The following is a 15,894-nucleotide window of genomic DNA, read 5'->3' as shown; positions in this document are numbered from 1 at the left end:
TCACTCTGAAAGTTGCATTTTCTTTTAAGTCCCCCAGATGTCAACTCTTTGCTTACAGGTGTTCATTAATAAATAATAAATAAAGGTAATGCTCTTGACATCAGCTAAAGAATGCTGTTTTATATTTTGAATAGGTTGAACTAAAAGTTACTCTGAACCCCAGTGCTTGGTGGGACTCTCGCGGAGAAAAGGCGCAGGCTGCACACCTCGCATAATAAAACACATGGTTTATTATCAATGTGATAGAAATGAAATCACTGGACAATTAGAAGCATGTCTACCCATCATCAGCACCATGACAACAGCTCTATAAGAACAGAAAAACACTGGATGAGTCCTGCCTCCCCCCGTCGGCTCACAAAGGTCGAATCACAGATAAATAGGCCTACTCCAAAGTAGCTGGTGCACCTATTTACACAACCATCCATTTAAATTAATATAAATAAATATTTACACACATAAATTAACACCCTCCCTCCTCGTACTCGTGTCAAGTAACCAAACAAACCTGTTTCACAGATAGAATGCTCATCACCCAATCGTCATATCCACAATGCTTTTTCTGTGTGAGGACAAACACAAGCACACACACACTCACTCACTCAGCTGCACACACACACACACACGCACAATGTTGTTTGTTGGCTGCTCACAGCATCTCAGTCATATGGGATGCAGGCAGGGGGAGCGAAATGGATGTAACACAGTAACCATCATGTCCTCGGGGAATGAAAAGAACGTAACACAGATGAAACATCCCTCTGTGCTCTCTGACACTGGCCCACAGGTGTCTTCCTCTGTCTTTTTTCTCTCTGCCGAACCTTCCTCTTCCTCCGCCTCCTTCTCCACCTCAGCCCTGTGTTGTGGCAGGTCAGTGGCAGTGGTGTAAAGCTAGAAGTAACGGTGTAACGCCTCTGTCTGTGTATCTGCCTCTCTTTCGGCTCGCCTTCATCGCCCCCTCCTGCTTCATTTCCGCTGCTTCTCCTCTTTGTCGGCCTTGTTGCCGCCGTCCCCGTGCCGGTTGTTGGGAGGGTTGTTGAGAAACATCTTGTCGAGTCCTTTGAGAGCCTCGGTGAGGTAGTTCTGGAGGGTGGTGAGTGCTGCGCAGATGGCGGGTGAGCCGAAGCCGTGCGTTATGAAGGAGAAGTGGGAGAGGCAGCTCTGGATGCCGGGTTCCAGGATGGGGCTGGGCCTTGAGTTGCCCAGGGGAGTCCTATCCTGGGCCAGCAGGTCTGTGAACTCCTTACACAGCTGTCTGCAGGGGAGAAGACACAATAGGAGGAAAGGTTCAGGAGGAAACTCTGCCTCATTGTAGGGTTTCCCCAAAATAGCTAATGTTTGGGATAGATTATGTCATACAAGCTGATAAAGGGAAGTTAGATTTCTTTTCTGCATCAAAATTGTATGCATTTTACATGGAACTCTCTTCTGCAATGGCTTCTATAAACATATACAGTTATAGTGTGTGTAATTTTTGTTCTCTCTCAGTGTTATTAGTGGAGGGGCTGACAGAATTTTGTTTACAGGATATCTTAACTCTCTGAAAACCAATACTTCGATAACTGCCCCTTGTACTGAACCTGCTAATCCAACAGAATCATGCATACTTGTGTGTAACCTGATCAAAACATCTTAGGGTGCCTGCAGTCAACATGTAAATAATCAAATCACAGAATATTAGAGCGCAGTGAGTGCCGAATATCCAGTTAGTACAGTACTGACCCTGTCAGCAAAACTGTATACAGTACTTTATGTACAACTGCTGCCTACTAGAAACCCAGGAAAGCAGCCAAACCAACCACCATCAACATCTCACTGAGATGCCTCTTTGGTGAAACAGTCCCAAGAGATGACAGGGATGGTGTTTTTCAGCATTAGTTGCAGATGTTCCTGCAATACTACCTGAAACTGAATACATCCTATTAATTAAAAAAAAAGCTTACAAAGCAGGGAAAAATATGTCACAATTTTACTCTTCAAAGTGCAGTGAGGAAAAAAGAACCTCATTCAGTTTGAGCTGCATTTCATTGTATCTCTTATTTTTCAACCCGGCTGTCAGAATAAATGTTGGCACTGTGTGTTTCTGCACGGAAACTACATCACTGGAACTACATCACTTGAGAAATGTTGATTTGATATGTATGAAATGTACAAATGAAGCATATACATGATTTACAAAAACATAAAATGCCGACATTTTATTCTGGTAATTGGGCTGTTTGTTTTTTTAATTTTCAAGTGGGAAAAAACTCAATACTAAAAACAGTTGTGATGTCAGTAATGTTACAGTGAAGAATGTTAGGATAAGAAGTGATGTGTCAGTCACCAAATGTGCTGTGTTTTGTGAATACGCAGCACATGTAAGATTATGTTTGCGGTGGTTTAGTGGATGAAAAAGGAATAGCGGTGGTACACCAAAAACATCGTTCTTGTTAAGATGGGAATTACCATAACGCAGCATTCACACCATCACTGAAACCCAGACCGATTAAACTTATTTCAGATGGTTCAGCAGCTCCTGAGTTCAGCATGACCCCTCCCAAATATTCACTGTGTGGAAGACCTAAAACAAACACTTGGTGCATCAGTGCTGAGTAATCAAGGCCAGATTTTAGATGTTAAACCACCTTTCATGGTACAGTTCTCTAAAATAATCCCTGGTACATGTTGCAAACTGCCCTCTTCAAGGACCAGCCCTAAAACGTAACTCTACTGCCTCTCCAAATACTGTGTGCCTTATCAAGATATTTACAAGAAAACTGGAATGTTTTTACCCTATTGTCTGTTTAACTTCCCTTTATCAGTCTGTTTGACAATCTCACCTGAAGGAAAATACTCCCCCTGACACTTTTCATTTTTAATCCCTTTAAGTGATGTTCAGTGTGTCCCAAGGCTTATTTTTCAACAAAGTGTAGCACACTCTTTCAACTTTTCTCGATTTGCCTTCGTTTCATTTTTTGTTTTCCAAAATTCTTTGGAAAAACAGTCAGAGGAAAAAGCATGAACTTGATGGCATCAGCTGCTACAGTACACCTTTTCCTGGACGTAGTGGCAGCGCCAAGAGAATTTTCAGTGCAATGAGAGTATTTCATAATAATAAAAACATCTCTTCTGGCTGAATTGAATTTTGACATACTGGAACTACTATCTGTAAATCTGTGAAGACATTTATAATTCTTCAATGTTTTTCTTTGAGGGGAAAGTTCCATAAATCTACAACAAAGCCCTTTCTTAAACAACTTATCAATATGATGTCATACTAGAAGTGCGGACTCGAGTCACATGAGTTGGACTCAAGTCAGACTTGATGCACAAAATTGATGCCTTTAGACTCTACATGATAAAATCTAAAAAGACCTGACTTTGGACTTTAACACCAGTGATTTGTGACTTTACTTTTACTTGGACTGAACTGTTTCACTTCCAAAGATAAAGAGTTGTTGTTTTTTAAATTGAATCAATGTCCCTTCATTTCCCGAATAAATTAACATTAACTCTTTTAAATCCCATCAAGTCAACACTTAATTTCCCAGATCCACTAAGTTTAAACTAATTCGACATCATCCAGTCAAGTTACAGGAGACAAACATTAAGAACTAATGATATATCACTGAGAGACATTTTTAAAAAGTGAATAAAAATACTAAAGATAATTTCCTCTATGTGCAAGAACTATGCAGTGATGAACCAGAAACAAATTAGTTATGCAAAGCCTGCAAGTCTGAACTTACAGAGAGACGCAACAACCTCCAGCAAACTTTTTGTAAACAAATAAATACGAATTTTGAAAAGCATTCAGAACTTTGGTAGATTTAGTGTCTTTTTAATCTTTTTTTAAAGTGGCATTACATTTTGTGATGAGCACAGTATGACTTGTTTAAGACTTAAACTCAAAGTTTAGGACTTGGGACTTGACATAGGACTTACTTGTGATTGCAAAATAATGTCTTGATCCCACCTCTGTATCATAACATTTATGTTTGACAGACTATCTTCAAGGCTGAGAAAAATACATATGCACAGTACTCAAACAGCAAAATGCACCCATAAACACAAGGCTCATGCCAATAGCACATATTTGAACACTGCACAAAATCACCTCTGTCTCTTAAATGGATTGAAGCAAATGCTGGAGCAAAAAAGTTGTGTGGTTTGTGGCCTACACATTAAGAGCCAATCTGTAACTGTTAATATTCAGTTTTAGACAAGAGGTCATCTAATGGATCTTCATTCTTTACTTTTGATTTCAAGCAAAAAATGCAAAGAAAATTGCATCTTCACCTCATTCTCCTTGTTAAATTTCAGCAAATTATCCTCTGGTTTTAGGCCCACATTTTATATTCGAGACCTCTCTCTCTCTTTCTTTCTTAAATTTGTTCTTGCATGCCCCATGCACACACACACACACACGCACACACACACACACACACACCCTGTAAGCGGCCTAAGGGCAGAGCTCCAGCAAATGAGTGACAGGCTGTGCAGGCCGAGCCCAGCTGGGGTTAGGGGAGTAGAGAGGAGAAGCCGCCACCCCGGGCTACACTCAAGGCTCTCGCTGTTGTTTTCTGACGACTTGAAACACTTCACTGCTAAATAATGAATTTCTAACAGGCAGCACCGACACACAGTATTGGAACAGGTTTGAATCTGAGCATCAAACATCCACCACCGAACACATCGTACATACCAAGCACATTTGGATGCACACTCACAAACACACACACACACACACAAACAGGCAGATGGTTTATGCAGTGCAGGCCAGCAGACAGCACTATTTATGCAAGCTAAAAATACAAGCTTCCTGAAGGGATTGTTGTTAGATGGTTTGCAGCTTTGCTTGCAACCTTTTTATCTAGAAAACTCATTTAGGGTGAGTAAATGGGCACAGAATAAGACTACTCATTAACTGGCAGCAGGCTGATTTGGTCATTGCAAAAATAGCAAAAAGTAATTCTGTGATTTAATCCGCATTTATAAATTCACATTACCTCTCATAGCCTGGTTTCCTTAAAGAAAATCTATGTTGCTCGGTTGCTAAAGGTAATCAGAAGATCCTGGATTCAATTCCACACTTTAACGGCCATAAAAATGGATTCTTATAAGTAACTTTACGAGTAGAACCAGTAAAATGGAGTGCCTCTAAGACCAGAAGCCGAGGTCAAACATACTCTGGCAACTTCAGAGCTCATTTTTAATAATGTCTGTGCGCTATAGAGGCCACATTAAAGTGTTCAGCATCAAAGCTAAAGGTTATTCAGGTGGTGCAAATTAATGCCTTGCCACTTTTGTTTGAGATTCATGACATAAATATGAATTTCTGCTCATTTCTTAAACTGTTAAATTGACTTAAAATGTGCTAATTTCTTGATATGACAAATTTTCAATCATCCATGTCATTACAGGTTAGATACATGTTGAGTTCAGTGCATTTCGTTAAAAAACTCTTGCTCTCCTTTTTCAGTGTCAGTGGTATGTTCACTGCAAGATGGACTGTGTGTGATATAGAGTAAAGCGTAGAGGATACAGAAGAGGTTTACACCCCCAGGGGTCTCGAAGAGGGACCACAGAGGCCCCAGGAAAATGTAATTTCATCATCAGAAATGGAGCTACTTGCAGGGGAAGAATGGCCTGTTTGTCACCCTTTATGTGTGACAATTATGTAATTCAAAGTAACAGCAACAAAAACATTTTCAAATGGCACTATGAAACTGTAGAGCTTGGCAAATTCTGAGAAACTGAGCCATATATGCAAGGTTGTGGGTTTTGTTTCAATATTTGTGTGATTTTGTGGGTGTGTGTGTGGGTGGGTGTGTGTGGGGGGGGGGGGGGGGGGGGTGCTTTGTCAGAAAATTTTGACTATCATACACTTAATTTGCTGCATTTGGGGAATTTGTATGCACTACTTTTTCTATTTTCTGCATCAATGAATGATGGAAATGTCTTTAATTTGGTAATTTAGTTAAAATAAAATTCCTTGCTACTTTCATGTAGGGGTGGGCGTTATATCGAATGCACTCAAGGTATTGCACCTTGTTCCACATGCGATATATAACATGACTATATTGCAAACATCTAGTATAAATTATCACGTTGTTTTTATAAGCCACTGGAGTTTGGGTTCCCTTGCTCTCTCATAAGGCTCTCTCTCTCTTTCTCTCCATCTCTCTCTCTCTCTTTCTCTCTCACTCACACACACACACACACACACACACACACACACACACAGATCCACACAAAGCAGGTCTTTTGCAGAGCTCTAGACGGGTAACTATTTCGTCACATATTGCTACCATGGAGCACTACTGTGATTTCCAAATACTAATACTGCATGACCTGGACAGTTGTTTCCAGCTTACAGTGAATTAATCACAAGTTTAACACTGCTGTAGTAACAGTCTAATTTAATGAGTGGTAGTGGCGTGAGCAGGTTAGGCGTGTGTTTGTATTTGCAGCGCTCCAATCGCAACTATTTAGTCACATTTTGCGACCACGGAGCAACTTGGGCAACCTAGTTGTATTTGAACTGGAGAGCTGTTAGTTAGTTGGCTGCTCAGTGAATGAATCCTCACGGTTAAAGGTGTCACATTATCTGTTCAACTGTCTGCTAAGGCTAACATCCAACTGTTGACCAGAAGCTTAAAGTCCACAGCAAAAACATCAACACTTTGGCCTGAGATGAGCCAGGTCCTTCAAAATAAAAGCACCATGGGTACTCCTTTGATTTGTTTAATTATAACAATTATTTTAAAAATTTCATTATAAAATACTTTATTTAACTTCCTTATGACCATTTTTTATTAAATGTTATTATAACAGTAATGTATTGCGATATAGCCTTTAAATATTGCGATATTATTGTAAAGCCATATCACCCAGCCCTACTTTCATGCTTTTATGCATATGTTTTAAATTTAAAGGGGGCATACCCCCTGTATCCCCCCTGAAGTCTACACCTCCGCATAAATTTATGACTTTTTTGGTTCTGTATTTAGACAGTCTGAACTGGAAAAATATATTTCTGCTTCTCTGCTTGTCCTTCCTCTCCAAGCACTTTTATTTTACACACCCCTCTGCTGACGAACAGGAAGTGTTGTATGTATCAGGGCCTTGACCTTTGTGCTCCTTATTCTCCGTGATGCTGCGCTCTGGTGAAATATTCGTAAATACCGAAATTGCTCATTTAAATGATTAGACTACAACTAGAGTGTAATGTCATTACGACCCGGTATCCATGCTACACTGCAGATATGCATTATATATTCTATGACAGACAACACAATATAAAGGAACAGAATCTAATCAACCGGTCCATCAAACTCACTTTGTCGCCAGCAGCATGTTTTTCCGCGTGTGCAGCTCGTTGGGGTCCGCGTGCTGCCGGTTGAGGTACTCGCTTACGGCTTTGGTGGGAAACTCCGTCTCGCAGATGTAACCGAAATCCCGGGCCAGGTGGACCGCTTCACCTGGGGTGAGATACAGGCGCGGTTATAGTGGATGTAAATATAAGAAACACAAACGGTAAGCTGCATTTGACTCAGTAATTATTATTTTGGGAGAATTTCTGTACAGCCATCAGCGCAAAAGAACCTCCCCTCCGTTTTTTTTCTTTTTGTATTAAGCATTAATTGAGGTAATATTTCCTGGGCTTGCAGAGATTGTTAAAAATGATCATTTTAGGCACTGATTTCTCTCTACTGTCGTCCACTCGAGTGACGCAAAAAGAGTGACGAAATTCATAGTTTTGTTTTGATATTTCATGATAGCTGGGTTTCATTCATATTTTTATAATTTATTTTTTGTGGGCAAGAGTGAGCACTATACATTGTAATTTAGACGTGTAAATAGAGTGTAAGAAACTGCCAATCAGAATTTCTTAGTAGATTAGATGAGGGATTCTGGGTTAAAAAAATAATTAAAATGAAACTTACAAATATTCTCATTATATAATACCATGGTGCAGGACAATGTCACATTCTTGAAATTAGTAAATTTATGGGAAATATTCTTGTGGCCTATGAGAAATATGTAAAATATACAACTTGTGCTGGCCAAATGTTGGTGTTCAACCAGGTAGGCCCAACCTGCAACCTTATTTTACTAACTACAGTCCTCCTCTCTCCACTCCAACAATATTGAATATTTTCTTTTTTCTGGCGTTACATTCTTGGAGCAATTTTAAGAAAATAGGTTCATTGTCATTTGTCAAGCATGTAAGGTCATGACCTTTGCAGTCCTTTATTTTAGCCATGCATGCTTTTTCAATTATTGTCAGGGAGAGTCTAAGGTGCAAGTAAAATGTTTGGTTTTTATAGTCTTTTGCACAGTTTCCCCAGTGGGCTTTCTCAGAGTAAAAGAGTATATTTGTAGAGTATTAGTTTAGAAGAGTAAATAAATCACCTTCTACAAGAGATGTTAGTAATGTGACATTGGCAGCTTTACGTCTTCCAGCAGGTAAATTCAGTCCAATCTTCTCCAGCTTTTCTCTCAGACATTTCCCTCCGTTTTTAGACTTTGCTCTGCAGAAGAAAATATTTACATTATTTGCATATTTAAAGCAGGGTATATGTATTTAGAATTTTTTCTAGAATATTACAAAAAAAATATCTCACATGGCATTTTATTATTAAATGACCATTATTGACTCCAAAGTTTGGAAACTTTAGTTATCAGCTTGTACGTTTGTCTCCAGAGGTTTTGTTAAGTAGAATTTATGGCACAGATACAGAGGCCTTTTCATACAGCTCAGGCTGTAATTAATAGATCCTCTGCATATTTAACGAGCCACGAGCTTCCATAGAGTTCTCCATGCGCCAACATGCTCTGAGGCTGCAGTCGTACCTTCTCAGCACGCCTCCCAACAAGGAGGCGTTGAGGCACTCGGGCGGGGACAGTCTCCTCTGCACCTCCCCTACGGTCACTTTGTACTTGGAGGTGGAGCTGAGCAGGGACAGGCGGCCCGGTACCGAGCAGAACACCTCGTTTATGTTGACGGTGATTCCACCGATCAGGCCGTCCTTGCCGAGCATCAGGGAGCCCATGTTCTTGGGTGGCATGGGGACTGAAAGAGGAAGGTTAGAGTCGGTGTGAGTGCTTCTCTTAGTGTGAAGTCAGGTAATTTCGGACACTGGTAAATGAGACAAATAATGTTTTACATCTTGGGCTTCTTAGATATTGAGGTGTTGCTACAAATGTGCTTTACATGAAACAGTTGTTTTTATTGGTTTGAAAGGATGAGCAGAGCAAAGAGTTAAAAAAAAAAAAAAAGACTGTTACAAGAACTTGCCAGGAAAGCCATGTGGCATGTTGGTTTTGTCATGTTTGTAATAACGGCAGCTACAACAATAAGGGTTTAACAATAAACTGGTTGTAGGATGTTGCTTTTCATGAACTGTTCGAGTTATAATCAAAATATTGTCAGAGCAATCTTTTAAAAAATAATTTGTGTCAGTACTTATTGCAGGTAAAATGGGACAAAATAATAAGTTAAAATGGGACCTTTTTCTAAAGTAAACCAGCATGTTTTGGGCTATCAGATGCCATAAAATCATGATTTAGGCGATTGTGTGCTACCTTGTCACATTTCAGACATTTTTAGTTTTTTGTAACTTAAAAAATATTAAATATGAGTCAATGTCAGCCACAACACTCGAGCCATCGTTATTACACAAACCATGTTCATTGTACACATTATGGCACCAATGAAACATGCAACAAAGGAACTTGGCAGACAATTTGACAATCGTTTTAATGAATTTCTAAAGGTTACATTATGATTCAGTGACTGAAAACAAACATTACTGTCCCATTCTACCTTATGAGCTGTCCCATTTTACATTTCACTGTTATAAAAAGTAACACTTAAGGTCTGCAGAGTTTTAGGTTTTCTTGTTAATTTACCAAAAAGTGTCCGAAATTACCTGACTCCACGCTACATAAAACGTTTTTCAAAATAAGACAACGCTATCACTCAAGTTACAAATCTTTTTCTCCTGTCAAACTTTGTGTGTGAGGCCACGCGGGCTCAGAGGGCGGCCCCGGTCTAATGAAGCGCCCACGCGCCGGGCATTTGCTGTTATTTAATGTCGCGCGACATTCTCATTACAATATTATCGATTGTTGATTGGCTCGCGCTCTCAAATCGCATTAACCACCTCCCCGTCTTTTCTCCACGGCCGGTTTAACTCCCACCAGCAGCACTGGATGCTCCTTCATCCTGCGTGTTAATGTACGCGCTAATGGCGCAAAAAAAGAAAGAAGAAAAAGCCAGCCTCGTGCATGCATGCGTAGGGGCCAGTGCGAGGGGGTTTTGATGGCTCCACGGGGGATAATACCGCAGATTAGCTCTAAACGAGCTCACGAGATCTCCGTGAGCGGTGCCATTTATTACATCAGCGGCTTAAATGCCCCGCGGGGAGCTCAGTCACTCAACATCCCGTAACTAAATCACCGCACATCATCAGGGCGGCAGCATGGCAGCCTGTCAGCGACGAACTGCCTGCGAGTCAATATACCGGGATCGTTAACCCGGTACCTTCTCATACTGCACACCAAAAAACAAGAGGTGCCAGCACAATGCATGGACCAGGGATCTGCGCTTAAAAAACATGGAGATATGTCGCGTCTGGTCCAGTTAAAATCCAAATCGTGCCCAAATTTACCATTATTATGGGAGAAATATATATATATATATGGCGCCGCACATATAAATATATATTATATATATATATATATATATATAATCCAAATTATTTTATATTAGTAGGCTAATAAATCTGATCATTATCATATTGCTGCATGTATAGAACATTATTTAAAGCACAGACATACAGTGTGTGTGTGTGTGTGTGTGTGTGTGTGTGTGTGTGTGTGTGTGTGTGTGTGTTACCTTTCTTAATTACTGATTGATCCAGGATGTTCGTGCCGTTGGTGTCGTCAATGGTCTGTTAGAACCAAGATAAATACAAATCATTATAGTCTGCTTTATACAAGCAGATCCGTGCTGTAGTAACCCACATAACGTGCATGTAAAACTTAATTATTTCTTTCAGAAATTCCTACTGGATTCGTTTCAAGTCTCGAAAAGAGGCGTATTTAAATTATTTGTTTCCATAGAGCAAACAAATCTGATTCATAATCCAATCATTGTTGTTATTCATCACGACGTGATTCATATAGAAGAATCTATTGTCACACATTTAAAGCTCAATTCATCAATTTAATTCATCATCCTGCGAGATAAATTCCTCGTTCAATAGATCTGCTGTATATTGTCATTTTTGCACACTCCTATACAAAAAAGAAAAAAAAATAGAACTTGTTAAAACAAATTTTAATGGGGTTAATAGATGCATGACACAAATACGGAAAGCCAGAAATGAGAATCTAATGTGGAGGTTAAATGGCAAACAATTCGTGATGGTGGTGCCCTGAGGGTGGAGGAGAGAAAAATGGAATCCTCCACAGCTGACTCTAAAGTCTATTTCACCAAGTCTTGTGTATTTTGCAAATTGACAGTTAAGAAGGAAAAAAAATCTATATTACCCTAAAAACTGACAACTGACTCTTCAAAGTTCAATAACAATAATAATAGAAGCATGAATACAATAATAATAATAATGATAATAATAAACACTTAAAATAATTTGTAAAAAAAAAAAAAATCACACAAAATGAGAAAGGTTAAAAAAATACAAAAGTATTTTTTCTACATATCAAATTAAATAAGCAAGACTTTTGCTTAAAATATATAGACCTATTTATTCTTATGTCGGTGAAGGAAGGTGAATCTGAATTCACGAGATGCAAAATTTGAGCTCAGTGCAGCAATTTGTGAATCATTCCTCATATCAGCATCTTCTCATCAAATGAGATGTCTCAGCTCTCTGAAGACACTTTGTTTAGCTGTGGGCCATTTGCGTTTAGGCTACAGCTGCTGAGAGTCCAGCCCTGAGGGAGCTGCTCTGAGTTCACTGACCTTAGCTCTAAAGAGGCCGAGACAATGGAGACAAGTGTAAACAATTACCAAACCCTTAAAATTGTTTTTTCTTTCTTTTCTTTTAATTTTGATTTGGTGTTTCATGCCATTTAAAATAGGAATATTTTGCCATTTAAAGGTTTGTATACCTGCAACACATACGCTTGTCTTAGTTATCTATAAACTTGACTGGAAATGAAAAAGTTAAATTCGTTATTACAGTGCATATATATTATATCTACTTCTGAGATAATTTAGAATAAATTGTTGTAGAATTACAGTGGCATGTTCCCCATTTTGTCCAGCAGATCCCGATGGTCCCTGACCTGCAGTGTTCTCTGATATAGTGATAACAAATTTCTTAAAATAACTTTTTCGTAAAACAAGAACTAAAAACATCATTATAATTTCAACTGAAAAAAAAATGTTACGTGCACTTTAACTGCTGTAAATCTCAGCTGTGGCCTTTGACTCACCTGAACATCCTCCATACCGTGCAGCCCGTGCAGCAGTCCGTCCCCCATACCGGGCTCCAGTCCCGGGTGCGCGGAGTGCAGCAGCACATCCGGCCGCCGCACACCGTAGTCCCTCCGCGGGTCCAGCCCGGGCAGCTGAGGCAGCGAGGCCCGAGGTTGCGCCAACAGAGCCGAACTATCCATCCGCTCCCCGGTGGCGTCCTGCCGCTGCCGCGCGCGCCCCATGCGCTCTGCTGGCTCTGGTGCAGGGAGTTCAGGGAGTACGGGTCGCTGACGTGGGAGTATGGGTCCTGGCTCTGGTAGTGAGCGAGTGGCTGGTACGGCGGCGGAAAGTACGGTGGCTGGAAGTCAGACGATGGCGCGTGAGACAGCGGCGGCGCACTGGAGTAGGGTCCCGCGTGCGATACCGAGCCCAGCTGGGACAGGCGCGAGCTGTGGCTCGAGACACCGTCATGCCGGTCCTTGAAGGGGGTGCAGAGAAAAAAATCAACTCCGTGCAGAATTGGAAGCACATTTTAACGAAATAAAACCACATAGAGGCCTAGGATCATGGTGCATGTATTAGAGTATATCGCCCCTGGTGATGTAGCCAAAGTAACACTGAATCTCCTGAAAATGCCTGGAGAAAAAAATGTTATACCCTAATTTAAAACGTCTCACAACGAAAACCTCCTAGCAGCAGATTCACCATTTGCACAATGCTGAAATTGTGAGAAACTCACCGCAGTGGAGTAGGAGTGAACTAACATTTGTAAACCCCCTGTTGGTGTCACGAACGAGCTCACGGTGAAACAGCAGGATAGCAGAGATAGTGATGGGCCGAGATACTCAAACTCATTCCAGGTGAAAGCAGCGCGTGTATATCTGCAGGCACGGCCCGGTCTACAGCTCCACGCAGCACCTTCCTCCGCCCGGAGCTGCCGCCGCTCTGAGTGTGAGCACCAAGCGCCCGCCTCTACCCCCGGTATACGGTGTAATTGTTATTCATGACTGAGACTTACAGGAATATTAATGTGCGCGAGGCAGGGGACTGGCGACACATGGAGCGTGAAGCCTCTCGCGCAACCGTGAGTGACGTTTAAATTCCGTGGAGAGCCGAAACGACGCGCGAACAGCAGGAGATAGAAAGAGGAGTCTCTCAAGCAGGAAAAAAAGCGAACAGGGTGACTGGACCCTTGAGGAATTCCCCATCACAAAAATACGCACTTTGGGGGGCTTTTTATAGCCAAAATCTGACGCAGGAAAAACACACTTTGTTGCCTTTGGAGACACTTTTGCGCAAAGCATTTCCGCGCAAACTGAGCATACGCCAAGTTGGTGGATAACAATATAAACAGAGGTTCTTGTGAAGCTCACCGGGTCAAGTATGACACTTAAGCCACCTGGGTCAGTTGTCTGCTCCTGTCGGATACACTCAGTCTCGTGCCAATCCAAAACGTTGTAGAAAAGGGTTCTACCAAAGTAAAATAGTCTACTTTTACGCACAGACATAAATATCTGCACAAAGCAAAAGCATCTTATTATATTTACCATAAATTTCAGCCTGCCACCACCCAACCTCTGAAAAAATAAAGGGCGTCTCATGTAGTGCTGCAGCTGCCTTTATACTGAAAAACTCACCCGACACACTACAGGGCGCACGAAGGGCTCGTGTGAGGGGTGTCACGAGTCAAAAGAAGCGATTAAACGTTATATTGTCGACCACACTGGCCCCTCTTCGCCCTCCTGGATGACTTGTTTAACAACATTATAGCCTCCCCTCCCTCGCGCCGTGGGAGAAAAGCCATGTGCGGCACGAGACAAGGGTTTCCCACCAGGCTGAGCCGAGGGGCCTCGCGAGCTGCCCGTTTTTTTTCTTCGTGCGCTTTGTGCTTGAGCCCATTCAGCGCGAGCCGGAGCAGCGTTTTCGCCCCCACGCGCGGCGGTATTTCTCCCCCTTCCCCTCGCTCGTTTTTAAAAATTATTGTTTCTGGAGCAAAGCCAAATGATTTACATACTTCTGACACATCATTACCCTCCTCTGACCCAGCGTTTCTCACTCATTTTTCTTTTGCTGTAATTTAATATATAAAAATAAATTGTATTGACTATTTTAAAATACATTTTTGCAGCACCACTGGTCTTTTCCTGAAAGTCTTTCAGGACATATTTTAAACACTAAAATTTTTAAACCAAGAAAACCGAAGTTTGTGATTGATTTTACACACGAATTTGCTTTTACAAAAAAGAAAAGAAATAAAAAAGATGCGCCCTATTAGAATATATGTGAAAATTCAAGAAAATGTGACAAATTATTTTTTACTCAATGTCAAATATTTTTTTTTACCCTATGGTCCAAAAAAAACGAATTCATGTAGTGTACACCCTAGCCACAAACACAACATACAATTTCCACTGAAAAACATTTGAGCGCAAATGATCCAAATATCTGTCGGAACGAAATTGTCATCTGAAATGTCCTCGGATTCATATTCACAGCCACCACATCACTAAAATAACAGGCCTGCAGCCTCCTGCAGAACACCTCACTTCACTCAACACTTCATTATTCCCCAAAAAGCATGTCACAAAAGTCCTGCAGACCACAAACAGACGGGCGGTAACGTTACCTCATAAATATCTTCATACTTGACATTCTCAACTAGTTTCCACAGCATGGTCGCTTCTCCGGTGTCGGTAAACCGAATGCAGCCAAGTGAGGAAGGGACGTCTCAACTCTCTCTCTCTCTCTCTCTCTCTCTCTCTCTCTCTCTCTCTCTCTCTCTCTCTCTCTCTCTCTCTCTCTCTCTCTCTCTCTCTCACTGTCTCTCTCTCCGCCCTCTGTAAAGTCAGGCAGGCTTTGTGAATGGGGAACCCCTGTAAAGACTCCACTACTGTTAAGAAGAGCTATAGGGCGGTTTGACAGCAGCAGCAGGCAGCTCTATCTATGAGCATGAGGGAAAAAGTACAAAGAGGCGTGCATGTTTTATTTATCAGGTATCTCTGTAATTTTCAAAATAAAAGCACAATCAGTTGGCAGAAGCCTTTTACTTGTTGTACAACTTTGGGAAAGGGTGACTTAGAAGCCAAATATTCTAAAGGCATAATATTTTTTCTTACAATGTCTGATTTTTTAAAAACAACAACAACAACACAACAACAAAAAACACACAGACTGATCTGATTGAAGTCAGAACATGACCAAATGTAGTCATTTAGTTGTACCAGGAACACTGATGAGACTAGAGCTGCAGTGATTAGTTGATTAATTGATAAGTTGTAAACTATTCATTTAATTACCAACTCATTTGATAAAAGATTTAGTGATTTGAGTGATATTTTAAGAAAACAGACGAAATTCTCTCATTCGAGCTTCTTCGATGGAAATATTTTCTGGCTTCTTTCTTCAGTAAACAGAATATTTTTGGGAAGTAGACATAACAGTACATTTGAGGATGTCAT

At 40.9% G+C, this 15,894-nt stretch overlaps 1 protein-coding gene across 1 annotated transcript; it reads right to left on the bottom strand.

Moving 5' to 3' along the window:
- Positions 1 to 966: 966 nt before the first annotated feature.
- On the bottom strand, positions 967 to 15,138 carry tfap2b (transcription factor AP-2 beta). The gene is given in 8 exon segments (XM_042503569.1): positions 967 to 1,255; positions 7,325 to 7,466; positions 8,401 to 8,519; positions 8,842 to 9,061; positions 10,889 to 10,943; positions 12,454 to 12,669; positions 12,672 to 12,914; positions 15,063 to 15,138. Coding segments are annotated over 8 exon segments (1,332 nt in total). The 5' UTR covers positions 15,111 to 15,138.
- Positions 15,139 to 15,894: the final 756 nt, after the last annotated feature.

This window comes from Plectropomus leopardus, chromosome 16 (genome assembly GCF_008729295.1).
Source record: "Plectropomus leopardus isolate mb chromosome 16, YSFRI_Pleo_2.0, whole genome shotgun sequence".
Lineage (NCBI taxonomy): Eukaryota > Metazoa > Chordata > Actinopteri > Perciformes > Serranidae > Plectropomus > Plectropomus leopardus.
The sequence above is the reverse complement of the archived record's forward strand: the minus strand, read 5'-3'. Positions and strand labels throughout refer to the sequence as shown.